The sequence below is a fragment of the Mustelus asterias genome, chromosome 3 (genome assembly GCF_964213995.1).
Source record: "Mustelus asterias chromosome 3, sMusAst1.hap1.1, whole genome shotgun sequence".
Classification (NCBI taxonomy): Eukaryota; Metazoa; Chordata; class Chondrichthyes; order Carcharhiniformes; family Triakidae; genus Mustelus; species Mustelus asterias.
The window spans coordinates 92,385,087-92,412,523 of record NC_135803.1 but is presented as its reverse complement, the minus strand read 5'-3'; the positions used below and the strand labels follow the sequence as shown (position 1 = coordinate 92,412,523).

The following is a 27,437-nucleotide window of genomic DNA, read 5'->3' as shown; positions in this document are numbered from 1 at the left end:
ACCAGAAACTGTCTTAGTAGAACATAGAACAGTACAGCACAGAAAAGGCCCTTTGGTTGTGCCGAGCTTTATCTGAAACCAAGATCAAGCTATCCCACTCCCTATCATCCTGGTGTGCTCCATGTGCCTATCCAATAACCGCTTAAATGTTCCTGACTCCACTATCACTGCAGGCAGTCCATTCCACACCCCAACCACTCTCTGCGTAAAGAACCTACCTCTGATATCCTTCCTATATCTCCCACCACGAACCCTATAGTTATGCCCCCTTGTAATAGCTCCATCCACCCGAGGAAATAGTCTTTGAACGTTCACTCTATCTATCCCCTTCATCATTTTATAAACCTCTATTAAGTCTCCCCTCAGCCTCCTCCGCTCCAGAGAGAACAGCCCTAGCTCCCTCAACCTTTCCTCATAAGACCTACCCTCCAACCCAGGCAGCATCCTGGTAAATCTCCTCTGCACTCTTTCCAGCGCTTCCACATCCTTCTTATAGTGAGGTGACCAGAACTGCACACAATATTCCAAATGTGGTCTCACCAAGGTCCTGTACAGTTGCAGCATAACCCCACAGCTCTTAAACTCCAACCCCCTGTTAATAAAAGCTAACACACTATAGGCCTTCTTCACAGCTCTATCCACTTGAGTGGCAACCTTTAGAGATCTGTGGATATGGACCCCAAGATCTCTCTGTTCCAACACAGTCTTCAGAACCCTACCTTTGACCCTGTAATCCACATTTAAATTAGTTCTACCAAAATGAATCACCTCACATTTATCAGGGTTATAGTAATAGGAGACAAAGAGTAGAGGTAGAAGGCTGTTTGAGTGACTGGAGGTTGCTGTCCACCAGTGTACTATAAGATCAGTACTGGAACCCTTATTGTTTGTTATATCCATAAATTATATAGATGAAAATGTGGGGGGAATGTTAAGCAAGTTTGCAGACAGCAGCAAGATTGATAGGGTGGTTGATATTGAAGATGGTCGTAGGTTACAGGAAGATATAGATGGTTGGTCAGACAGGGAGAGCAGTGGCAGATGGTATTTAACCCTGATAAGTGCAACGTGATGCACTTTGGAAGAAGAAACAAGATGACAGAGTATTTAATGAATGGCAGGACACTGGGTAGTTCAGAGGAACAGAGGAATCTTGGAATAATTGTTGACAGATCCCTGAAGGCAGCAGAACACGTGAATAGGATAGTTAAGAAGGCATATGGGACACTTGCTTTCATCAGTCATGGTATAGACTATAAGAGCAAGGAGGTAATGTTGGAGCTGTGCGGAGCGTTGATTAGGCCACAGCTGGAGTCATGTGTGCAGTTCTGGTCACCTCACTATAGGAAGCATGTGATAGCACTAGAGTGGGTTAATCACTTTTTCACTCAGAGAGTGTGGGAATCTGGAATGCACTGCCTGAAAGATAGTGGAGGCTGGTAACCTTACAACCTTTAAAAAATATTTGGATGACCACTTGCAATATCATAACATTAAAGGAGATAGGACAAGTGTAGGAAAATGGGATTAGCGCGCCTTTAGTGGTACTTACTGTTGATGCAGACTTGATGGGCCGAAGGGCCTATTCTGCGCTGTATGCCTCCATGACTCTATACACAGTCCCTGTGACGGACCCTAATCCCAGTTATATCACAGTCCCTGTAATTAAAACAAATCCCAGTATACACAGGCCCTGTGTTTCACACTAACTCCACTAATACACAGTCCCTGTATCTCAGGTTAACTCCAGCAGTAGTACACTGCTCCCTGTATTAAATGAATTCTCTGAACAATGCCCTAGTTCCAATCACTGACTTTTAGCATTTTGAACAATGTGATGTTGTCATACCGTGGCACGTGAGGTGTATTGGAATTCCACATCTGGCAGGGGATTCCTTTCCTAGTTTTACTAACAACTCCTCTGTACGTTGTCCCATTTCCAGTGTAACAGTCTGTGAAGTGAGAAGATTCAGTGTAAATTGGTTATTATTTAGGAATAATCTGAAAGCGATTCTCTGAAGGCAGTTACTGGTGAATAATGTGCATCATCCCTCAACATACAACATACAAGAAGACGTGCATTTTTATAGTAAAATTAATGATCACATTGCACCATAGAGCATATAAAGAAAGATGTAGTATAGGGGTTTGGCATAATAAGGATTAATTTGGGACTGGAGAACTGCCCACATTATGATGTACAGAGTCACAAGATAGCGGTCTGAGTGCAGTGGCAGTTTGGCAGAAGCCAGCATAGAGATGGAGTCCCTAGTTAAGACTCCTTTGTTAATAGACACTTAGGACGGGATTTTCCGGCCACACTCGCCCAAAACCGGAAAATCCTGCCTGAGGTCAACGGACCTTTGCATGGTCCGCCACCCGTCTGCTACAATTCCCGTGGCAGGCAGGATGGGAAAATTCCCCCCTTAATGTTCAACTACACAAGCCTCTAGGCCTCTTAATGAAACACTGAGAGAACCGTACAGCATGGTAACAGTGGAGGAGCGAACCCAGAATCACAAGGTAGCTGGAGGAGGGCTCCAGAATGAAACATACAAGAAAGCTCAGTCTGACACTGGAGAAGTGCGCTGAAACTGAAGACACATCTGGAGATTGTCTAGGAAACCTCGATTGCCAAGTCTGATCAAACGCAAAGTCATAGGGCTTAGTGAGATCACAAAGGCTGAGTAAAGGCTTCAGTGCATTTAAAACATCAGAGCAGCCCCTTTCCAAAATCACCACGGCCCCTTTCCAAAATCACCACAGCCCCTTTCCAGAATCACCACAGCCCCTTTCCAGAATCACCACGGCCCCTTTCCAGAATCACCACGGCCCCTTTCCAGAATCACCACAGCCCCTTTCCAGAATCACCACAGCCCCTTTCCAAAATCACCACAGCCCCTTTCCAAAATCACCACGGCCCCTTTCCAAAATCACCACAGCCCCTTTCCAGAATCACCACACCCCCTTTCCAGAATCACCACAGCCCCTTTCCAAAATCACCACAGCCCCTTTCCAGAATCACCACACCCCCTTTCCAGAATCACCACGGCCCCTTTCCAAAATCACCACGGCCCCTTTCCAGAATCACCACACCCCCTTTCCAGAATCACCACGGCCCCTTTCCAGAATCACCATGACCCCTTTCCAAAATCACCACAGCCCCTTTCCAAAATCACCACGGCCCCTTTCGAGAATCACCACACCTCCTTTCCAGAATCACCACGGCCCCTTTCCAGAATCACCATGACCCCTTTCCAAAATCACCACAGCCCCTTTCCAGAATCACCACGGCCCCTTTCCAAAATCACCACAGCCCCTTTCCAGAATCACCACAGCCCCTTTCCAAAATCACCACAGCCCCTTTCCAATATCACCACAGCCCCTTTCCAATATCACCACAGCCCCTTTCCAATATCACCACAGCCCCTTTCCAAAATCACCACAGCCAGCCCAGTCTCGGACTGGTTCCACACCATGTGTTAGCCGAGCTCATTTAAAAGGAAAAATAATAAGGTTTAAAAAGTTTAACTAAAACCAGGAGTTGATTATTATACACCTGAAACCCCAATCATCCAATGTCACGTGGAAGGCTGAAAATTATTGACTTAATAAATTGCTGTAGAAAATAAAACTGTTAGAGTTTGAGATGGTGATCATCGTGGGAATCGCTTAAACCCAACAAGCGTGGGAAAACTCTGTAAAAACTGTTAGTGTTGACGCCATCTGAGTTAAACAGCAACCACGGATAGTAAATCAAAACTACCAAACCAAATTAAGCTCATGCAAGGACCAAAGCAGACACAACATTGGGTGTCATGCAGAAGAACATTTTTAAGTTACCAGAATACAACAGGTCATGATGTGGAGATGCCAGCGTTGGACTGAGATGGGCACAGTAAGAAGTCTCACAATACCAGGTTAAAGTCCAACAGGTTTATTTGGTAGCACGAGCTTTCGGAGCACTGCTCCTTCATCAGGTGACACTCATGAGAGGAAGTCCAAGTTGATACATTCTTATGCTTACTTGGTGAAGTGGTCGACAATGTAATCATAAGCCAAGGGATAAAGGAAACCCCAACCATATTTGGTGAGGCATTAAAAGCCTTTGACAACTATTTTAAACTCCAAGTTGTGGAGAATGCAGACCTTAAAAGAATGTATAGAACACCCCCAATAAAGTGCCAAAGAGGTGAGGAGACCCCAGAGTAAGGGAGACATTACCCAAGCAAGGCACAAATAGAGCTTTTGAAACTGCTGACACATTACCGAAACAGCAACAGCTGGTAGCAGGGCAGAGTGAGCAGGTGGCTGTGAATGAAGGAAAGCTATCTGATGTGACCCAAAAAAAAGAAAACCTGCAAAAATGAAATGAAGCTATTCTGTGGGAGAATATTTGTCTCAGAACTGAATTGGAAGAACTCAACCAGAAGTACAGACAAGTATAACAGCAGGTAGAAAATATACTCAAAGAAGTTGCTGCCTCGAAAGATTCTTTGAAGAGTCAATATGTGCCCCTGGAAAAACATTAGGAGTGCAATCTTATGACATCATCCCGTCCAACTTTTGGCAAGGCAAAGTGATACAACCAAGTGAGAGACGAAAAATGAGAAACGCGGCCTGTTTCTAGTCTCCCCTGATCGTACCAGTTCTGTTTTGCCGGTAAAATCGGCTTTGCACCTTAAATATTAACGACATCATTTAAATGTCATTAACGAGTCCCGGGCGCTATCATCGGGCTCACTTGACCTTAGCTGCTCGCCGGTCGAGGTTCTCATCGGCGAGAATCACAGATGGTCTCCACCAGCGGGAGACCAGATGTGATGGCCTTGCCGGGAGATCAGAGGCCATTGAAGCCCCTGGGTGGTCAGGGGCAGAGCTGGGAAGTGCCCTTGGGGCAGTGCCCACGTGGCACCCTGGCACTGGCCACCTGACACCCTGGTATTACCCACCTGGCACCATAACTGTGCCAGGGGCAGTGCCAAGGCCTGGGATTTTCCAGTCACAGCCAGGGTGGGTTGGTGCTATGACAGAGTGGGGGAGGGAATGGGAGTTCCACAGGGGTAGGAGGGAGGGATCTCTGGAGGTAGGGGGCAATCGAGGAAGGAGGGAACTCTGCACTCTGCAGGGGAGGGCGATCAGGGATGGAGAGAACCCTGCTAGGGTGGCAATCAAAGACGGAGGGACGGTGAGACCCCTCATTCCTTTTGGTTATCGCTCGAGGGCGGGCAGAGGCGGTCTCATCTTCAACCATGAGTCTACGCGGGGGGGGGGGCCAGGCAGGAGAGCCTCATGGGGGTTGGCCCTGGGGCCGTGGCCCTTACCCACGCTGGCGCCTCCCACGCGGGTGGGAGGCCACTCCGACACTTTCGCCGTACCCGTCGAACGGGCCTGGTCACCCATACGCACGTTCCACCGAAGCCGGGCGAAGTCGATCTCGGTCCCTCGGCGCAACATTGAGGGCCGAAGGGCCTGTACTGCGCTGTAACGTTCTATGTTCTATGAGCTCTGCAAATAGTGTGGAGTTTGTATGTTCTCCCCATGTCTGCTTGTGTTTCCTCCGGGTGCTCTGGTTTCCTCCCACACTCCAAAGATGTGTTGATTAGGTGGATTGGCCATGCTAAATATGTGGGGTTAAAATGATAGGGCAAGGTGTGGGCCTGGGTACGATACTCTTTTGGAGAGTCGGTGCAGATTCAATGGACCGAATGGCCTGCTTCTGCACTATAGGGATTTTAAAACAATTGAGCTTTGCAAAGGAAATGAAAACCTAGTGAAGGACATTCACATTATACAGGAAAATTACAAAGAGAAAGCAAAATAAATTTAATGTTACTTGGAGCAAACTGAAGAACCAGTTGAGAGAGAAGACTTAGTAATGTTCAATATATAATGTAATTCTTGAACGTATTTGGTGAAGTGGCCAAGAGGTACAAGGAAGAGACTTCAGAACGGGAGAAAACAATTGGACAATTGGAATAAAATTTAGAGGAACAATTCATTGAAAGAAAATATGAGGGAATGGAAGGCAAGTTTGTTAATGCTATTTGTGAAAAGAGTGAGTGTGTGGAAAAAGTGCTGAAGTATGTAGAGCTCAAATTGGAAAGTGAAAGACCAGAGCAGGAAAAGGAAAAGATGAAGATGTGCATGCGGGTTAGGTTGATTGGCCATGGAAAATTGCCCCTTAGTGTCAGGGGTTAAGCAGGGTAAACACGTGGGGTTACAGGGATAGAGTCTTGGTGGGATTGTGGTTGGTGCAGATTCGATGGGCCGAATGCCTCCTTCTGCACTGTAGGGATTTTATGATTCTATGGATTCTGGTGTACAGAAGCAACGAAGGTTAAAGAACTTACACCTCCAACTGGACCGTCAGAAAAAGAGTTCTCAACCACTTTTACCGCATATCCAGTTGAAAGAGAAGATGAACATGAATATTGTCAGGTTGAAAAACCAGCTGAGTGGAAAAGAGGAGGTGTTACAAGGAAAAGCCATCAAATTTTCCAAGCGGTGAGTGGATAATGTAGCCATGAATAGCAGGACAGAGACAGACCTTGCCAACAGTGAAATCAAAACAAAGGAGAGGAATAAAGCAGATGGGAGAAGACAGAAATAAGATTGGTAAATGTAAAGCCAACCCTGAAGGTCAAGGAACGAGAAGTAAAAACACTGTAAAAAACTGTACTATCCCCAGTATGATGGACAGAGCCACATGACAGTGGACTAAGTACACTAGTAGTCTAGCAGAAGCCAGCACGGACATAGAGGGCGACCCTCCCAGCCGGCTGCACTGCTAAAGCATAAGCTGCATAAGTGGAGGCCGTGTACCGGGTTTCCCGCTGGGCGCCACGTCCTCCGCACGTCTCCAACCGCCAGTTCCCGACGTCGTCAGCTCCGTGCCAGAAATCGGAGTGGAGCTGATCTCCATATTTAAATGCTGTTTTGAATCTGATTACCGGGCCCGGGTCTGAAGTCTCCCTCCACCCAGCAGGAGTGTTTCACTCCAGCAGGGTTTACAACAGCTCCCCACTAGAGTGATGGGGGGGGGTGCCATGGAGGCCCCCCAGGAGGTCAGGAGCAAATGGGCTGGGTGCCTCCGGACATTGCCAGCCTGGCATCCAGCACTGCCCAAGGGTCAAAGTGGCAATGCCCAAGGTCACCTCAGGGACGGGGTCAGAGGAGAGCAGGGCCTATAGGGGCGGGGCCATTGGGGGTTAAGATCATGGGGGGGTTCCGCTGCCACTCTGCACTTAGGATCAATGCGAGAAGGAAGGAAGGACTGATTGGGGCTGGCCATCAGGATGGGGTTGGAGGGGGGGGGGGGGGGTGGGGTCGGCCTGCCAGGGAGGGCCGAGGGTTCGGTGGGGGGTGTCCAGGAGGCCAACAATCAGGCCATGGGGGGTAGTGGGACAGTATTGGGTGTGGGGGTGGTTGCTGTGCTGGCCAGCGATCAGAAGGTTGGCAATGTTGGACTACAGCGCATGTGCCTATCTCCACTCTGACAGATTGGCGCGTGCTCAGTGGCCTACTCAGAGCTACGCTGCCGGCCTCTCCAGCAGGAATAGCCCCGTCCCCCCACCCACAGCTTTTCATCAAGATTCACACTAGGGCTCTCTGTGATGCACAGAGTGTGGGAGATTCATTTGAAAATCCCACTGAAAAAAGTAGCGGGATTTACTCCAGTTTTTATGCGAAGTTTTTGGGAGAGGATTAGCCCTTGGAGATATATATATATAGTTATGAATTGTTATTAAACACACTGAGCGGAATCTGATCAAAAAATAGCAAAGTCTCAGGATCTGATTGAAAATCGGTGTGTTTCTCTCCAGAGCTTATGGCATTTTGTCAAAAAAATGGGCGTGCTTCACCTTGCCGTGTTGAGAGGCAGGGCCTAATCACACCAGGAAAGCCCGACTGCACTGAGATCGGGGCCCAATCAGACTGAGGAATAACCTCCTCCCAAACAGTCATCACCAACATCAGACCCCTCCCCCCCACCCCCCTCAACCGTACAGTCATCGTCGGCATCCCCAATGATCCCATGTCCACTACACGGCCCCCACCCCAAACAGTCATCTCCAGCATCAGACCCCTTCCCCCCCACACAGTCATCACCGCCATCCCCACCGTCCTATATCCACTAACCTCCCCCCTCTCTACCCACCCACCACCACAAATAAATGCATCAATCACCTCCCCCCCCTCCTCCTCCTCCTCCTCCCCCCCCCCCCCCCCCCCCCCCCCCCCCACCCACTAGGGTCTGCCCTGGCACTGGCTCCAGCACAGGTTGGAGCTGGCAGGTTGACACTGCTAGATTGGCATGGTATCAGTCTGTGCCGGGGCAGTGCCGGGGCAGTGCCAGGGCACTGCCTGACCATGTCCCTACTCCTGGGGGCTGTACTCACCTTTACGCCCTGGGGGCGGGGGGGATCCCGACATGTTCACATCTGGGTGAATCTGTCGTAAACTTCGCTGACATTTGAAAATACGGCTAGGGGGCGATATATGGCAAGGGGTGTTTAATGATATTAAAATTCATGTAAATGCATTAAAATGAGGTTCTTGTGATTGTGAGTATGAACCTTGTTACATCATCGGCAAGGGATGGGGAAACCCCCCCCCCCCCCCACCGTGATATAATGAACATGGCAGCCAAGTGGCAATCTGATTGTGATGATGTGGAGATGCCGGTGTTGGACTGGGGTAAGCACAGTAAGAAGTCTCACAACACCAGGTTAAAGTCCAGCAGGTTTATTTGGTAGCAAAAGCCACTAGCTTTCGAAGCGCTGCCCCTTACCTGACGAAGGAGCAGCGAGCGCTCCGAAAGCTCGTGGCTTTTGCTACCAAATAAATCTGTTGGACTTTAACCTGGTGGTGTGAGGTGTCTTACTGAATCTGATTGTGAACAGATCATGTGGTATTGGTGATATTGGTTAAAGGGTCAATTGGCCAGAGCATGAAGGAGATGTCTGCTTTTCACAACAGTGCCAAAAGAAACAGGAAATTATAATAAACACAAAAGTGTCACTGAGTCAGTGCTTTCCTTCTCCATCTCTCTCTCGCTGTTTCTCTCTCCCTCACCCTTTGTCTGTCTCTGTCTCACTTTTTCCCTCTCCCTCCCTCTGTCTCTTCCCCTCCTTCCCTCTGTCTCTCTCCCCCTGTTTCTCTGTCTCTCCCTCTCTCTCACTGTGTGTGTGTGTGTCTCTCTCTCTGTCTCTCTCTCTCTATGTCTGTGTCCACCTTGCTCTCTCTCTGTCTCAGTCCACTCTCAGACATTGTTCTCAGTCAATGTTCTTGTTCAGCGCGATCGTAGTCCACCCTTGGTCAGTTACTCTAACAGCTACACCCCTCATTGCTGTTAACTTGTTCGGATCATATTACCTTCAGGTTCAATGTCATCGTCACAACGTTGCAGTTGGAAACAGAATGCCTTCCGGATCCCTTCATCTGTTGTGAAACACCAAGGGGCTTCTAACCCATCAGGATTTCGGCAATAATTCTCCTCCAGCCCCCTGGAACAAAAGATGAGATTCTGGTCTGGAATGTCCTCACTATTAGTGGACCATACATACAGTTTGATGACATTGGCCATCTCAGGACATTTTACAGCAAAGGAGTGGTTTTTAGTCCCTGTTGCATTATAGGAAACACAGCAGCTAATTTACATAAATCAAAGTCCCACATATGAAAATGTGATCATCAGGAGACAGTGGGTGGGATTCTCCAACTGCACGCATCCCAAGACCAGAAATTCCCACCCGAGCTCAATGGACCTTTGAATCATCCACCAAATTTTCTGTCTCACGCACTATGATTCCCGTGGGGAACGAGACAGGAGAATTTTGGCCTGCGTGTTTTGGTAATATGGGTTGAGGGTTACTGACAGGAGATCAGGGAAATACCCAAGTGCCATAGGACCTTCCACACTCACCTGAGAGGGTTAGTTTAACATCTCTCCCAAAGACAATGGCTTCAACAGTGCTGCACTCCCACAGTATTGTATTTTAGTGCATCTTTACACACACAATGGCTGGGATTTTCCAATCACGGCCACCCCAAGATCGGAAGTTCCTGCCCAAGGTCAACGGACCTTTAAGAGGTCCATCAATTTTCCATAGTGGGCGAGACCAGAAAATTTACCCCAATATTTCCCTTTAGGGAACAGTGCGGAAGTGGTGGAAGGAATCCCGAGCTGATTATCAGCCCGTTTGGGTCCTGTACTGGGGATATTGGATTGGATTATATACCTGACCTAGAATGTTCATTAAAAATGTCAAAAGAATTACAATTATAATCGTAACTAAGAGTGGGATATACTGTATGGAGACATGTAATTCTGTAATTTCTGTCATTTTTATCTTGAAACGTTTCATAACGTATTTTTAAAATTTTATCAATAAAGTATATTTTTGAAAAAAACATAGTATTAGGACTGAGTTATCCCCCTGGAGTGGGATTTGAAGCCAAAAGCTTTATATTCAGCAACCATGGAACCAAACACGAGGAACAGACAGTGTGAGCAGGGCCATTATAGTGGCTGTGAATGTGTTTCACAGTAAACACTGACACAGAAAAGCAGGTTCAGCTTAAATCATTGCTCCAAACCAGTAGTTGTAGATTTAACAGCGAACAACACTATAAACTGGAGATTAATGGGTTTAATATGAAAGGTATTTCTTTATAGAGATTGTTTCGGAAATGTATTCCTCTCACTGTGACTTGCTTTATACTGGACTGCGGCTGTGAAAAACACTATCTGTTCAACTTTGAAATACAGAGAAAAAGCTAATTTGGCTCAAATTTCTTGAACTGCCATATTGGCAAAAACACCATTTCTTAAACCATTGTGCTCTCCAATGCTCCACTGCAGAATTTATGCCAATGAGAATTTATGCCAATGCAATCACTATGCTGGGGGTATACTGCGGCCAGAACTGGACGCAGTACTCCAAATGTGGCCTAACTAGCGTTCTATACAGCTGCAACATCAGACTCCAGCTTTTATACTCTATACCCCGTCCTATAAAGGCAAGCATATCATATGCCTTCTTCACCACCTTCTCCACCTGTGCTGCCACCTTCAAGGAATTGTGGACTTGCACAATGAGATTGCACAACAGGCCACTCAACAGGCCATTCAACAGCCTACGGGAAGTGGAGGAACGGATATGTCAGGAGATTCTGGATAGGTGCAGAAAAAATAGGGTTGTTGTAGTGGGGGACTTCAATTTCCCTGGTATAGACTGGAAAGTGCTTAGGGCTGGGGGTCTGGACGGGGAGGAATTTGTAAAATGCATACTGGAAGGTTCTTTGGAACAGTATGTCGATAACCCAACTAGAGAGGGGGCTATACTGGATCTAGTTCTGGGAAATGAGCCCGGTCAGGTCGTCAAAGTTTCAGTAGGGGAACATGTGGCAAATAGTGACCACATCTCTGTTAACTTTAGGATAGTGATGGACAAGGACGAGTGTTGTCCTAAGGGTAGGGTGCTAAATTGGGGGAAGGCTAACTATAGCCGGATTAGGCAGGAATTGGTGGCCGTTGATTGGGATGTAAGTCCACATCTGGCATGTGGGAGTCTTTTAAGGAACAGCTGATAAGGCTGCAGGACAGGCATGTGCCTGTAAAAAGGTAGGATTCAAGAGCCGTGGATAACCAGGGAAATTGAGGATCTGATCAAAAAGAAAAGAGAGGCGTACATTAGGTCCAGGCAACTGAAAACAGATGGAGCTCCGGAGGAATACAGAGAGAGTAGGAAATAACTCAAACCAGGAGTTAGAAGGGCAAAAAGAGGTCACGAAATGTTCTTGGCAGACAGGATTAAGGAGAACCCTAAGGCATTTTATTCATATGTTAGGAACAAAAGAGTTGTCAGGGAAAAAGTCGGACCTCTCAGGGACAAAGGAGGGGAATTATGCTTAGAACCCAAGGGAATAGGGGCGATCCTAAATGAATACTTTGCATCGGTATTCACAAAGGAGAGGGACTTGTTGACTGGGAGTGTCTCAGAGGGAGGTGTTGACCCGTTAGAGAGAATCTCCATTACAAGGGAGGAAGTGTTAGGTTTTTTAGGTAACATTAAAACTGACAAATCCCCAGGGCCTGATGGCATCCATCCTAGACTGCTCAGGGAGACAAGAGATGTAATTGCTGGGCCTCTGATGGAAATCTTTGTCTCTTCGTTGGACACAGGTGAGGTCCCTGAGGATTGGAGGATAGTGAATGTGGTACCGTTATTTAAGAAGGTAGCAGGGATAACCCGGGTAATTATAGGCCAGTGATCTTGACGTCCGTGGTAGGGAAGTTGTTGGAGATGATTCTTAGAGACAGGATGTATGCGCATTTAGAACGGAACAATCTCATTAGTGACAGACAGCATGGTTTTGTAAGAGGGAGGTCGTGCCTTACAAATTTGGTGGAGTTTTTTGAGGAAGTGACAAAAACGGTTGACGAAGAAAGGGCCATGGATGTTGTCTATATGGATTTCAGTAAGGCATTTGACAAAGTCCCTCATGGCAGATTGGTTAAGAAGGTTAAGGCTCATGGGATACAAGGAGAGGTGGCTAGATGGGTAGAAAACTGGCTTGGCCACAGGAAACAGAGGGTAGCAGTCGAAGGGTCTTTTTCAGGCTGGAGGTCTGTGACCAGTGGTGTTCCGCAGGGCTCTGTACTGGGACCTCTGCTATTTGTGATATATATATAAATGATTTGGAAGAAGGTGTAACTGGTGTTATCAGCAAGTTTGCGGATGACACGAAGATGGCTGGACTTGCAAATAGCGATGAACATTGTCGGACAATACAGCAGGATATAGATAGGCTGGAAAATTGGGCGGAGAAATGGCAGATGGAATTTAATCCAGATAAATGTGAAGTGATGCACTTTGGAAGAACTAATGTAGGGGGGAGTTATACAATAAATGGCAGAGCCATCAATCATATAGAAACACAGAGGGACCTAGGTGTGTAAGTCCACAATTCCTTGAAGGTGGCAGCACAGGTGGAGAAGGTGGTGAAGAAGGCATATGGTATGCTTGCCTTTATAGGACGGGGTATAGAGTATAAAAGCTGGAGTCTGATGTTGCAGCTGTATAGAACGCTGGTTAGGCCATATTTGGAGTACTGCATCCAGTTCTGGCCGCCGCACTACCAAAAGGACATGGAGGCTTTAGAGAGAGTGCAGAGGAGGTTTACCAGGATGTTGCCTGGTATGGAGGGTCTTAGCTATGAGGAGAGATTGGGTAAACTGGGCTTGTTCTCCCTGGAAAGACGGAGAATGAGGGGAGAACTAATAGAGGTGTACAAAATTAAGAAGGGTATAGATAGGGTGAACAGTGGGAAGCTTTTTCCCAGGTTGGAAGTGACGATCACGAGGGGTCACCGGCTCAAGGTGAGAGGGGTGAGGTATAACTCAGATATCAGAGGGACGTTTTTTACACAGAGAGTGGTGGGGGCCTGGAATGCGCTGCCAAGTAGGGTGGTGGAGGCAGACATGCTGGCACCGTTTAAGACTTACCTGGATAGTCACATGAGCAGTCTGGGAATGGAGGGATACAAACGAATGGTCTAGTTGGACCAAGGAATGGCACAGGTTTGGAGGGCCAAAGGGCCTGTTTCCTGTGCTGTACTGTTCTTTGTTCTTTGAGATTGGAACATGTTTAGCATCATGGTGATCAGCAATGGCACCGCTAATGGATTGACCAAGTTAAGGAATTATGGTTAAATGTTCAAAGAGTGAAGGTTACTTCAGAACTTAAAACAAACATGACAGTAACACCAATCTTCAGGCGGCATGGTGGCACAGTGGTTAACACTGCTGCCTCACATTGCCAGCGACCCGGGTTCAATTCAGGCCTCAGGTCACTGTCTGTGTGGAGTCTGCACGTCCTCCCCATGTCTGCATGGGTTTCTTCTAGGTGCTCCAGTTTCCTCCCACAGTCTAAAGATGTGCAGGTTAGGTTGATTGGCCATGCTAAATTGCCCCTTGATGTTCAAATATGTGTAGGTTAGATGGATAAGTCATAAAATGTGTGGGGTTACAGGAATTGGGTGGATGGTAGGTCTGGGAGTCGGTGCAGACCTGATGGGTTGAATGGCCTCATTCTACATTGTAGGGATTCTATGACTCCCTTTTAAAAACTAAAATTATCGGAGCAAAAAACATCCTCTATGCGGAAAACACTGGCTCGAGACAGTTAATGGATAGAGAGGCAGTTAATCGAGATAGAGAAAGGCACAATTAACAGTGAGAAAGAGCTAATGGAAAGAGAGACAGCTAACAGTTAGAGAGAGAATGAATAATGTGAGAAATAACAGATATAGAGAGGTAATGCAGAGATGCAGACAATGTGACAGTCCCTTCAGAATGTGGTTGGTGGTGAAAATGACCTGGGATAATCTGTTCAAGATGTGGAGATGCCGGCGTTGGACTGGGGAAAGCGCAGTAAGAAGTATCACAACACCAGGTTAAAGTTCAACAGGTTCATTTGATAGCACAAGCCACAAGCTTTCGGAGCACTGTCCCTTCATCAGGTGAGTCAAGATGAAGGGGCAGTTCTCCGAAAGCTTGTGGCTTGTGCTACCAAATAAATCTGTTGGACTTTAACCTGGTGTTGTGAGACTTCTTACTGTAATCTGTTCAATACAGTGGCTAGGATTTTTGTGTCTCACCAGCAGAGGGCATCGTCACAGACGGGATGGGAACATTTGGAGTGCGGCCAATTTCCTCGATTGATAAAATAGGAAGACTTCTCGGAGGCACTGATCTGTCATGATTGTTTAATCTCTAACAACGTTTATTTTTGATGAAAGGTCATTGGCCTCTGTGCAGATGTGCCTGCCCAGCTGTGTACTTCCTGCCTTTGCTGTTTATACTACAGATCTCCAACATATCTTCTATTTTGCCTTTGCAATATGCAGTGACTGCTTTTTACTTCAATTGACACAAATCAGTAATAGCTCAAGGCTTGTATTGTTCCATACTTGCATGGATAGTTTGCGGGTGTGAATTCGTGTGCGTGTGGGTGCTGCTGGTCCCAACGTTGACAGATGTTGCCAGCCGAGGTTTGGCTTACTCTTCCTCTGTATCCTATCCCATTGTGTTTGAAACATGTTTTGGTAATCTCCACATCTTTCAGCTCATGTTTCCCTTCTGTTGGATCAAAGAAAAAGCACAAACAAACTAAATGTGAGCAACAATTATCCAGTTATTCACAAAGAAGACCACATTTGTTTTGGGCTTCCAGCACCTGCAATAATTTGTTTGTGGTTTAATTTATTGCCCCTTCTCCTTTTACATTAGAGGGGTTTAGGGGTTGGGGAGAAGGTTGGGATTCCCATTGGAAAAGGTGGCCAGGTTGAATTTAGACTTAGTCAACTTCCTACATCTTTCAACATATTTTTCAGTAGCGCGCTTTTCCTTGGAACAGGTCGTTAGCCTGAAGGCGGAGGCTATAGCTTGAGAGGTGCCATTCCAATATAGCTGACCAGGAAATCACTCCCACTCTTGCTGCCTGACACTGGTGTTTGTCAGAGGAATTTACAAGTTTATACTCAATCTGTATGGCGGCATTATCAATACGTCGTCCTTGGTCATCAAGTCCTAGAGTGGGATTCGAACCTGGGGCTTCTGGTTCAGAGGCCGAGATGCTACCCACTGCGCCACAAGACCTCCTCCCACCATGTAGCTACCATCTGAATTGTTAAAAGTTACAAACATTTCCCCAGTGCATCAGTGGACATGGGTCTGGCCCAGTGTATCACTGAGGCACACAGGCCGGCATATTCAACTCTGTCTTTGACTCAAGTCACCTGATCTCCAATTGGATCACCAAGGTGGGTGGATCAGCCAGATGTTCTCACCTAGTTATCCAGCACCTTCTGCTGGAAAGCACGCACGTGAGGACTGGATCAGACTTGCCTGTGATGCCTTCCATGGTTAAACAGCCATCCTGAGGCTCAATGTTTAATCATATATAATCAGGAATAGTTGCTTTAATGAGGAAGACAAGGGCTGCCATTGTCCGTACCCGAGCATCTCCAGGGAAAAGAGCTGAAATACTTGTCCAAGAGCTATATATGAAAATGATGTAATTTATATAATTTGAATTACAGTAGCTTCACTTACCACATTTCTTTATGTTGCAATATTCACGCTCCACATTAGGGTCAACAGTATAACACCAGGGCCGAAGGGAACCATCAGGATTGCGACAATAATTATCATCCAAGTTTTTCTCGGGATACCTTGATCCATCAGAAAGGAGAGGAACCATAATGGCATTAGGAACTAGGCTAGTACCAAGCATGACAAAAAAATGCCTTATCTTAATCATGATGATGGGAAGATGAGCTGGTGGGAGTTGTCCAATGATTTAGCACCCTTGTCTTTTACTTAGATTCAAATCTATCCCAGCATCGTGCACACAACAGTAATAGGATGGAAAGGATGGTGGTGGAAGACTGTTTGAGTGACTAGAAGCCAATGCCCAGTGGTGTACTACAAGGTTCAGTTTTGGGACCCTTACTGTTTGTTATATACATAAATGATAGAGATGATAATGTGGGGGAGATTGATGAGCAAATTAGCAGATGACACCAAGATTGGTAAGTGGTTAATAGTGAATAAGAAGATCATAGATTACAGGAAGATATAGATCGGTTGGTCAGATGGGCAGAGAAGTGGCAGATGGTATTTAACCCTGATAAGTACGAGGTAATGCACTTTGGAAGAAGTAACAAGACAAGGGAGTATTTAATGAATGGCAGGACACAGAGGAAGCTCAGAGGAACAGAAGGACCTTGGGATACTTATTCACAGATCCCTGAAGGCAGCAGAGCAGGTGAAAAGCATAGTTAAGAAGCAAATGGGACACTTGTTTTTATTAGTACGGGCACAGAGTATAAGAGCAATGAGATAATGTTGGAGCTGTACAGAATGTTGGTTAGGCCACAGCTGGAGTACTGCGTGCAGTTCTGGTCACCTCATTATAGGAAGGATATGATAGCACTAGTGGGGGTACAGAGGAGATTCACCAAGATGTTGCCTGGGATGGAGCATTTGAGCTATAGGGAGAGACTTGACAGGCTTGAATTATTTTCTTTGGAGCAAAGAAGGCTGACGCAGGACATGATTGAGGTGTATAAGATAATGAGGAGTATGGACAGGTTGAATAGGAAGCAGCTGTTCCCCTTGGTTGAGGGATCAATCACGAGGGTGCATAGTTTTAGGGTGAGGGGCAGGAGATTCAGAGGGGATTTGAGAAAAGAAAATTCATTCAGAGGGTGGTGGGAATCTGGAACGCACTGCCTGGGAAAGTAGTGGAGGCTGAAAACCTTACAACCTTTAAAAAGTGTTTGGATGAGCACTTGAAGCATCATAACATTCAAGGCTATGGGACAAGTGCTGGAAAATGGGATGAGCGTGACTTTAGTGGTAGTTATTGTTGGTGCAGAGTTGATGGGCCGAAGGGCCTTTTCTGCACTGTATGACTCTATGACTGTATGCAAGTCTATTGTGTGGGCCTTCCCTAGGGATTGCACCTTGATGTGATGGGATAATGAACGTGCTCCTGGGACCCCGAGAGCTATACTGGTGTGCACAAAAAACTTGAGAGAGCCACTAAGACTGACAGGTTGAACTCTGTTTCCATCAACTTATCTGGCAGGTCCTGGTTGCATTCACATTGCTTAAGAGGGATTCACTGATAACTCACCCTGAAACCCCAGCAGAAGTAGAGAGGCAGCTAAAGAGGTACAAATGACCCAATCAGCTTCAGCAGATGTCAAAGCAAGGTAAGTGTGGAGTTGTGGAGGAAGAGTAGAACTATACGGTCCTCTCCCTCCATGAGGGGCCTCAGAGTTGTTACTGTCACTCCTGGAACCTGGCGTTACCTTTCTGCCCAGCATTGGGCAGTGGTGGACAGGAAAGACATTGACTGGGAAATCAGGCCATGAACCCTCCACTGCCATTACACCTGGCCAGTTAGATATGGAAAGGCCTGAAGGAGTGGCACTGGGAGAGGTGCTGATACAAGTCTCTGATAGGCCTCACCACCCATCCTCTCCTTCATTCTCTGCTGTGATTGGTCCTGGTTTCAAATCCCCATCTTTAAAAAAGAAAACATTCCAAGTTTCAGTTTCAGCTCGAGGGGAACAAAACCCCCAGAATTTACTCAGTGGATTGGAAGAGGAATGTGGGGATCTACACATGGGAACTGTTGGCATGGCGAGATGGGTTGAACCCTGCAGCATTAAGTTCCAGTCACTGTTGTACCAGAAAGGCAGGAAGTGAAGGTGAAGCAGGGACTTCCAGAAGGAAGTGAAGGTTGGCAGCAGAGCCATCCATCAGCTGTCATTCTGCCAACATTGCAGGACAACACTGTCTTATATCCTAGTGACAGGAGTGAACCACGTTTGGGTACATCTTCCTGCATTGTCGCAGCATTGAGCTTCTAATTTGCCACCACATGCCGCAGTGATAATTTTCTACTGCTTGCTTTGAACAGTGAGTTAACAGCCACGTACTTCTCTGGTTGGTATTTATGTGAGTGTGGATAACTGAGGTCCCAGCGCTGACACTCTCTCCCATTCTCTGTGCGGTCTACGACGCCATTGTAATCCTCACCGTTGCAGTACTGACATACAACTGAGCAAAGAAACACACAAACACACATGTCAGGCAATTTCAGAAGTTTTTTCTGAGATCCTATTTGCTTAAAAATGATGGTGATTCTCTCTCCCCATCTCATCAGCAAGAGGAGATCCATCTATTGCTCATTATTGAAGATTATACTTGGCTGTTTGCTCTTCAGTGTCAATCTTCACTGATCAACAAGGGGCAGCTCTCTTCATTCAGGGTGTTTTTCCCAACCTGCCAGTGATCTGACTCTTTAACCCCCCATTAAGATAAGGGATTCACCATGTGAAGTTCATCCAATACTCTGTGACACATTGTCTTCGTAGCCCTGTAGTCACTCAGCACTTGTGTCACTGGCGGCATGGTAGCACAGTGGTTAGCACTGCTGCTTCACAGTTCCAGGGTCCCGGGTTCGATTCCCAGCTCGGGTCACTGTCTGTGTGGAGTTTGCACATTCTCCTCGTGTCTGCGTGGGTTTCCTCCGGGTGCTCCGGTTTCCTCCCACAGTCCAAAGATGTGCGGGTTAGGTTGATTGGCCAGGTTAAAAAATTGCCCCTTAGAGTCCTGGGATGTGTAGGTTAGAGGGATTAGCGGGTAAAACATGTGGGGGTAGGGCCTGGGTGGGATTGTGGTCGGTGCAGACTCGATGGGCTGAATGGCCTCTTTCTGCACTGTAGGGTTTCTATGATTTCTATGGTGAGAATGGAATTGTCGGAGGAACAATCCTTTACCTTCTTGTTCTTTACAAGGTACAATAGGAATAAAAATCATCAAGTTTACTTCTGAATCTTTGCCTTTTCAGACAGCACATTCGAGATTGTAACTATTCATTGCAGAAAAACATCTCTTCATCTTACCTGTTCTTCTTTTAACAATCTATTTAAATCTGAGGAAATAATTTCTCCTTATTTTCTCCTTCATAATTTTGAACATCTCAATTAAATCTCCCCTGAACCATCTTCGTTCTGGGGAGTATAATCCCAACATCTTGAGTCTCTCTACGTAAGTGAAGCCCCTCATTCCCTGTATCATTTGCACCCTCTCTAAGACCTTAACATCCTTCCTGAGGTGTAGTGTCCAGAATCAGTCACAGTATTTGAGCTGAGGCCGAAGCAGTGATTTATAAAGGATTCACAGTAGAATCACGGCAAATACAAATGCCCAGGAAGTTTACTTTTAAAGTAACAACATTGTCAATAATTCTATGGCCGGAATTTTCAGAAACCACGTTGACAGCAAGTGAACTGCTACTTCCTGGATGGTGTCAAGCTTCTTGAGTGCTGTTGGAGCTGCACTCATCCAGGCAAGTGCAGAGTATTCTATCACGCTCTTGACTTGTGCCTTGTAGATGGTGGACAGGCTCTGGGGAGCCAGGAGGTGAGATTCTTCTGGTGGGCTGTTTCTGCCACTGCGAAACACAACGCGGAGGGCACTGAAAATCCTATCAAGTGTCTTAATGTTTTTCTATCTTTGTCCCAAAGGACAATTACACAAAAATTGAACTATGGAAAGAGACCAGCAATTCTTAAATATTTTGAAATATTTATTGAAATTGTTGAACCATGGATTAGTTTGATTGAGTACTTTGCAACAGTACCATTTATGACCCCATAATTTCAATACATTATAGGAACTATTAATTTTTTTAAAAAAAACTGTCACAACCAATTTGGTACTCAGCAAGACCTCATAAGCAGTGAATGAAAAAAAATAGCCAGATAACCTGTCTATCAAATGCTAGTTGAGAGAGAAATAATGGCCAGGACAATGGGGAGAACGCCCTCCTCTTCACCTGAAAGACAACACCTCCAACAGTGCAGCACTCCCTCATGACTGCAATGGACAGCCAGTCTGCATATTGTGCCCAAGGTGCTGGGGTGGGGATTGAATCCACAACCTTCAGATTCAGAAGCGAGAATGTTATCAATTGAGCCTCACACAGGAATATATCTGATTTACTGAATTTCGAAAGAGGTTAAAATCTATTAGCTCTTAATGTTATTGACATCCTGGGGGTTCCATTGACCAGAAACTGTACTGGATCAACCATATAAATACTGTGGCTACAAGAGTAGATCAGAGGCTAGATGCAGGATTTCCAGCTTTTCACGCCGGCAGGATCTTCCAGAACCACTGACGAAGCACCCACACCACGGGTTTCCCAGCATTCAACCAGAAATACCATTAACAACGATGGAACCAGAAGATCCCACTGCTGGCCATGGCGAACCATCCTTCACCACCATGCATTTCACAGTGGGTTGCACAGAAAATTCCGCACTAGGATTTCTGCAGCAAGTAACTCACCTCCTGGCTCCCCAGAGCCTGTCCACCATCTACAAGGCACAAGTCAAGAGCGTGATAGAATACTCTGCACTTGCCTGGATGAGTGCAGCTCCAACAACACTCAAGAAGCTTGACACCATCCAGGAAGTAGCAGTTCACTTGATTACTACCCCTTGTACAAAAATTCAATCCCTTCACCACCAATGCACCGTGGCAGCAGTGTGTACCAAATACAAGATGCACTGCAGTAACTCACCAAGGCTCCTTTAACAGCACCTTCTAAACCCATGACCTCTACTGCCTAGGAGGACAAAGCTAGCAGTCACATCAGAACACCATCACCTGCATGTTTCTCCCAAGCCATTCACCATCCTCACTTGGAAATATATCACCGTTCCTTCACTGCTGCTGGGGCAAAATCCTGGAATTCCCATCCTAACAGCACTGTGGGTGTACCTACGTAACTTGGACAACAGCTTTTCAAGAAGGGAACTTGCTACCATCTTCTCAAGGGCAATTAGGGATGGACAATAAATGCTGGCCTAAACAGCGACACTCATATCCTATGAAATAATAAAGAAAGAAGAATTCTGATTGCCTGGCAGGCAACTTTAAGGAAAAATTTGCATTTATAGCACTTTTCATGACCAGTGGATATCTCAAAGTGCTTTACAGCCAATGAAATTTTTTTGAAGTGCATTCACTGTTGTCGTGTTGGACACCTGGCAGCCAATCTACAGGTAGCAAGCTCACATAAACAGCAATACGATAATGAGTTTATTTGTGGTGTTGATTGAGAAACAAATTTCACCAGGACACCAGGGACAACTCCCTGATCTTCTTCAAAACAGTACCATGGAATCTTTCACATTAAACCATGGAGACAGAGGAGTCTTAGTTTAATGCCTCATCCAAAGGACAGCACCTCTGACCATGCAGTACTGTGCCGTACTACACTGGTACATCAGCCTTGATACTTTGCACTCAAGCCCTGGAGTGGGATTTGAACCCAGAAACTCGCCACCCAAAGGCAAGAGTTTTGCCAACTGGGTCAGGGCTGCCATAATGTAAAAGAATGTGGCAGTGCTACGGCGCATATTCATCCCTCAGGTCAGTTAGTCACCTGGAATATTTGACCGCAATCCCCACTGCGCTGTGACATTTTACCAAAACTCACATCCTAGTGGACTAGGCCAAACAGCAGTTGTTGTACACAAAACTGCACCACGTTGGCATGGGTACAGGCCTTGAGGTGGGCCTGTGGGCACTCTCCATCAAGTGGCTGGAATTCTATGAAGAGAGTTTTACCTTGGTCGCATCTTGGGATGTCACATTCCTCCAGTCGAGTGTGCCAGTCTGTAGTGTAACACCAGGGGCCGTTCTCATGGTTGTCAGGGTTACGACAGTAATTGAAATCCAACCCTTTCTCTGGGAATTCAGTCGGCGTGTGTCTTTCGAAAGTGAAAGCCCAAACAGAACATTAGACTTTTTCTACAAACATATAGCTTGAAATATGAGAGCAGGGATTCCAAATCTCCATCCTGGGGAAACTCTGCACTTTTAACGCTGCCCGCCCCCCCTCCAATCACCATCATTTTGTATCTTTACAGTCTATAGAAAGAGTGATAGGACGCTGAACAGTCTGACAGGAAGTTGCTTTTGTATTTTCACAATCTTCCCTTGGGAAACAGTGGGAAGCAGTGGGAGGATGGTTAGTAGACTGACAGGCCTCAATGTGAACACTGCTTCCATAACTGCACGAGGGGTCATAGGTTCAAGGTGAGCGGGGGGAGATTTAACACGGACATCAGAAGGACGTATTTTACACAGAGGGTGGTGGGGGCCTGGAATGCGCTGCCGGGCAAGGTGGTGGAGGCAGACACACTGGGAACGTTTAAGACTTATCTAGATAGCCACATGAACGGAGTGGGAATGGAGGGATACAAAAGAATGGTCTAGTTTGGACCAGGGAGCGGCGCTGGGTTGGAGGGCCGAAGGGCCTGTTCCTGTGCTGTATTGTTCTTTGTTCTTTGCAACGAACCTCATACAGATCAATAAAGTGGTTAGTACCACACCGCGGTAGAGTTTTATGGGATCCCACAAAGAAGTGGTGGCACGTTGGTATTGTCACCGGACGAGTAATCTGGAAACCCTGGGGGCGATTCTCCTGAAAGTGCTGAATTGATGGGAGAACAGTTCTAAATCCCGACTGTTCTGTCAGTTAGCTTCTCACTTGAATCTCCCCATTCTGTGCACTGCAGAGGTCCCAGTCGCAAATCTCATTGAAAACCCGGGGGGGGGGGGGGGGGGGGCCTATTCACACCAGGAGCTTTGACAGTTCTGGAACTCTGCGCATGTGCAGTGGCCCCGATCTGTCAGACTCCCCATTTGCTGGCCAGCCCAATCGCAATTCCCGGGCCAGCCTGACCCGCCTCCCCGTCCCAGAGCGCCCCAATGCACAGTCCAGCCCCCCCAGCATTGGCGATCCCCCCACGCCCCCCTCTCACCCCGGCAGACCCCCCCGATCCCCCCTAGGTCAGACCCCCCCCGGAGACAGGCCCCCCCATCCCAGCAGACCACCCCACCCAGCCTGCCCCAAACGTGCCCTCTCTCCATCCCAGACCGATCCTGTCTGCAGAGTGGCAGACCCCACCCCCACCGATTGCCCCAGGCACCACCCACAATAGGCCCCACCCCCTTGGCACTGCCCGATGCCTGGTAGGCAGTGCCAAGGTGCCCCTGGGCATGAGCACTTTGCCCCTTGGGCAGTGCCAGGGACACAGGTTGGCACTGCCTCGGTGCCCATGCCCAGGGGGCACCACCACCCCCGCCACCTGACCGCCTGGGGACCTGAAAGGTTCCGATAATGAGCTAATAAATATATTTCAAATACGTGCAAAAAAGATTTAAATTACTTACCTGCCTTCCTGCCGGTTTCCAGTGTGGTCTGACCAGCGACTGTTCACCGGCTCTGGGAGATGCGCAGGCGTTCCCGGCGCACGCGCAAATCCCCGTTCAAGGCGATTGCCTCGCACCGCAACCCGACAGAAAAGTTGTGGGTCGCAATGGGAGAATCGCGGCCCCAGGTTCAAATCCTGCCACTGCAGATGGTGAAATTTGAATTCAATAGAAATCTGGAATTCAAACTCTAATGGTGACCATGAAGCCATTGTTGATTGTCATAGTCACCCATCTGGTTCACTCATGGAAAGAAATCTGTCGTCCTGCCTACATATGACTCCAGACCCACAGCAATGTGGCTGACTTAACAATCCTCTCAAGGGCAATTAGGGACAGGGAGTAAATGCCGGCCCAGCCAGCAACTCCCACAACCCATGAACAAATGAAAAAAAGCATTTCACAGGAGAGGGGCTGTCACTCCCACTAGATTCAAGTACCCAGCTGGACTCTAATGCAGGATTCAGAGCCAGCATTCCAGTGTCTTATACATCGAGACGGTGTGATTTGTAACTGATACCTTCTGAGTTAGAGACAGGGATATAACCACTAAGCTAAGTCTCCCTTTCACCATCAGTCACTCCCACAACCCCAGTGTAGCAGTGTGGAATAGGTGCAGGTAGTGACCCATACATAGCAGGGATGATTTTCCAAAAAGATTCTAAGGGGGCGGTTTTCCCAGAAAAATTCTAAGTGAAAAATTCACGGGAAAACTGGAGTAATTCACGCTGGTTTATTCAGTGGGAGTTCAAACTAGAATCTCCCACACTCTACAATGCAGAGGCCACCAGTGTGAATATCATACGACTTCAGGGGACGGGGCCTATTCAAGTTGGAGACGCTGAAATCACTGCGCATGCGCAGTGGCCCCAAAATGTCAGTCTCTCCTTTGCTGGCCAGCCTGGGACCCCCGCAGTGCTGCCCCCAACCACCCCCCCCCCCCCCATGGCCCGATCACGGCCACCCATCCATTCGCGGGCCAACCCCAAAGCCCCCCCCCCCCCCCCCCCCCCCCCCCCACCATCCCAGCCTGCCCCAATCTCCAGCCCTCCTGCAGCATTAATGATTCCCCCACCCCCCCTGCAGGCAGACTCTCCCGGCAGACCCCCCCAGCTGACCACCCACCCTGATCGAATCCCAATGCCGAGTTGCAGTGGGATCCCCCACCCCCACTGATCACCCCCTAGGCCCTGCCCCCAGAAAGCCCCCCCCCAGGTCCCACTCCAATTGCCCCCGCCCCCTTAGCCCAACCATTCTCATAGATTAGCCCTCTTACCAAAAAGCTCAATACCAGGAAGATTTCTGAAACCTCTTCCATGCCCTTCCCTGGTAATCTTGGTGAGAATGGGTTTTCTCTGCATGATACCCTGAAGTGAGCCAGTTCACTCACCATCTTTATTTGGACTGATTAATAGAGCTGAATATTTTCCAAAATCAAAACCATTCCCATCTGATGGCCATCACTTCAGATAGAAAGCACAAACTGAAGTTAAAGGTCAAAGAGATACTCCACCTGTGTTCATGAGGCACATTGGAGCTCCATTGCTGGCAAATCTTCTGACTTTTGGTGTGGGAGACACGTCCTCTGTATGTAACCCCCCTGTCCATAACGCAGTCTTGTACATAATCTACAAAGACAATGTGGACAAATGTCAGAATGTCGAAAGGGGTACAGGTCTACATGAAGTATGTACACGAGTTAGCTCCAAGAAATAATGCTGAAACAAAAACAGGAAGTGCCAGAAAAACACTCAGCTGATCTGTACAGTTAATGTTTTGAGTTGAATTTGACTCTTCTCCAGAACAGCACTTATACTGCTCTTTATGATGAGTATCCATCATTATTAGGTTAGGAACAGCCACTAGAATGGAATGCCAGTCTCATGTTTGTTCTAATAAAGGGAAAAGGCCAGAGGATTGGGTCTCCCTGAATGTTTACGTGATCACTGTATTTTCAAGTGTGCAGTCTCTCACAGTTGGCAGTGGTAATGTCAGTGAACCAGTAATGCAGAGGACTGGACGAATGCCCCAGAAACATGAGTTTGAATCCCACCAAGGCAGTGATTGGAAATTTAATTCAATTCATTAAGTTGAGGGGTCAATTTCCAGGGGGAATAGATTTAAGGTAAGTGGTCGAAGGCTAAGAGGGACTTGAGGGGAAACTTCCTCACCCGGTGGGTGATGGGAGACTGGAACTTACTGCTTGGAAGGGTGGTTGAGTCAGGAACTCTTGTAACATTTAAAAGAATTTGAATATTCACTTGTGCTGTTTGTCATTTTCATAAATGACCTGGATGAGGAAGTGGAGGGATGGGTTGGTAAGTTTGCTGACGACACCAAGGTAGGTGGTGTTGTGGATAGTTTGGAGGGATGTCAGAAGTTGCAGCGAGACATAGATAGAATGCAAGACTGGGCGGAGAAGTGGCAGATGGACTTCAACCCGGATAAGTGTGTGGTGATCCATTTTGGCAGATCCAATGGGATGAAGCAGCAGTATAATATGAAGGGTACCATTCTTAGCAGTGTAGAGGATCAGAAGGACCTTGGGGTCCGGGTCCATAGGACTCTTAAATCGGCCTCGCAGGTGGAGGATGTGGTCAAGAAGGCGTACGGCGTACTAGCCTTCATTAATCGAGGGATTGAGTTTAGGAGTCGGGAGACAATGCTGCAGCTTTATAGGACCCTGGTTAGACCCCACTTGGAGTACTGCGCGCAGTTCTGGTCACCTCATTACAGGAAAGATGTTGAAGCCATTGAAAGGGTGCAGAGGAGATTTACAAGGATGTTGCCTGGATTGGGGGGCATGCCTTATGAGGATAGGTTGAGGGAGCTTGGTCTCTTCTCCCTGGAGAGACGAAGGATGAGAGGTGACCTGACAGAGGTTTACAAGATGTTGAGAGGTCTGGATAGGGTAGACTCTCAGAGGCTATTTCCAAGGGCTGAAATGGTTGCTACGAGAGGACACAGGTTTAAGGTGCTGGGGGGTAGGTACAGAGGAGATGTCAGGGGTAAGTTTTTCACTCAGAGGGTGGTGGGTGAGTGGAATCGGCTGACGTCGGTGGTGGTGGAGGCAAACTCGTTGGGGTCTTTTAAGAGACTTCTGGATGAGTACATGGGATTTAATGGGATTGAGGGCTATAGATAGGCCTAGAGGTAGGGATATGATCAGCGCAACTTGTGGGCCGAAGGGCCTGTTTGTGCTGTGGCTTTCTATGTTCTATAACCTCCAAAGCAATGGACCAAGTGCTGGGAGATGGGATTAGTGTAGTCAGATCTTTGTTGATTGGCATCAACATGATGGGCCAAATGGCCTCCTTCTGAGCTGTAAACATCTATGAATTAATAAATATCAGGAACAAAAATCTAGCCTCAGTATTGGTGACCGTTAAATGACTGGATTGTAGTAAAATGCCATCTGGTTCACTCGAGCAATTTTTGCAAATTCTGCTGCTGTTGATGGCTCACAGCACTTCATGAATGCCCAGTTTTGAGTTGTTAGATCTGTTCAAAGTCTAACCCATTTTACACAGCGGTAGTGCCACATAACACAATGGAGGGT

General features: G+C 47.2%; 2 protein-coding genes across 3 annotated transcripts in view; one reads left to right on the top strand and one right to left on the bottom strand.

Annotated features, from left to right (window-relative positions):
* Positions 1-27,437, top strand: part of abhd14b (abhydrolase domain containing 14B) — a 598,368-nt gene that overhangs the window by 495,059 nt on the left and 75,872 nt on the right. The window lies entirely within an intron of this gene.
* mst1 (macrophage stimulating 1) overlaps positions 1-27,437 on the bottom strand; it is an 83,069-nt gene that overhangs the window by 37,268 nt on the left and 18,364 nt on the right. For both annotated transcript variants that reach the window (XM_078209336.1, XM_078209337.1), the window contains exons 4-10: positions 25,392-25,506; positions 22,229-22,371; positions 18,523-18,643; positions 16,124-16,242; positions 14,980-15,148; positions 9,379-9,509; positions 1,850-1,952 (exon numbers count right to left, since the gene is read on the bottom strand). In XM_078209336.1, coding sequence (XP_078065462.1) covers positions 1,850-1,952; positions 9,379-9,509; positions 14,980-15,148; positions 16,124-16,242; positions 18,523-18,643; positions 22,229-22,371; positions 25,392-25,506 — 901 coding nt within the window. The remainder of the gene's footprint in view (positions 1-1,849; positions 1,953-9,378; positions 9,510-14,979; positions 15,149-16,123; positions 16,243-18,522; positions 18,644-22,228; positions 22,372-25,391; positions 25,507-27,437) is intronic.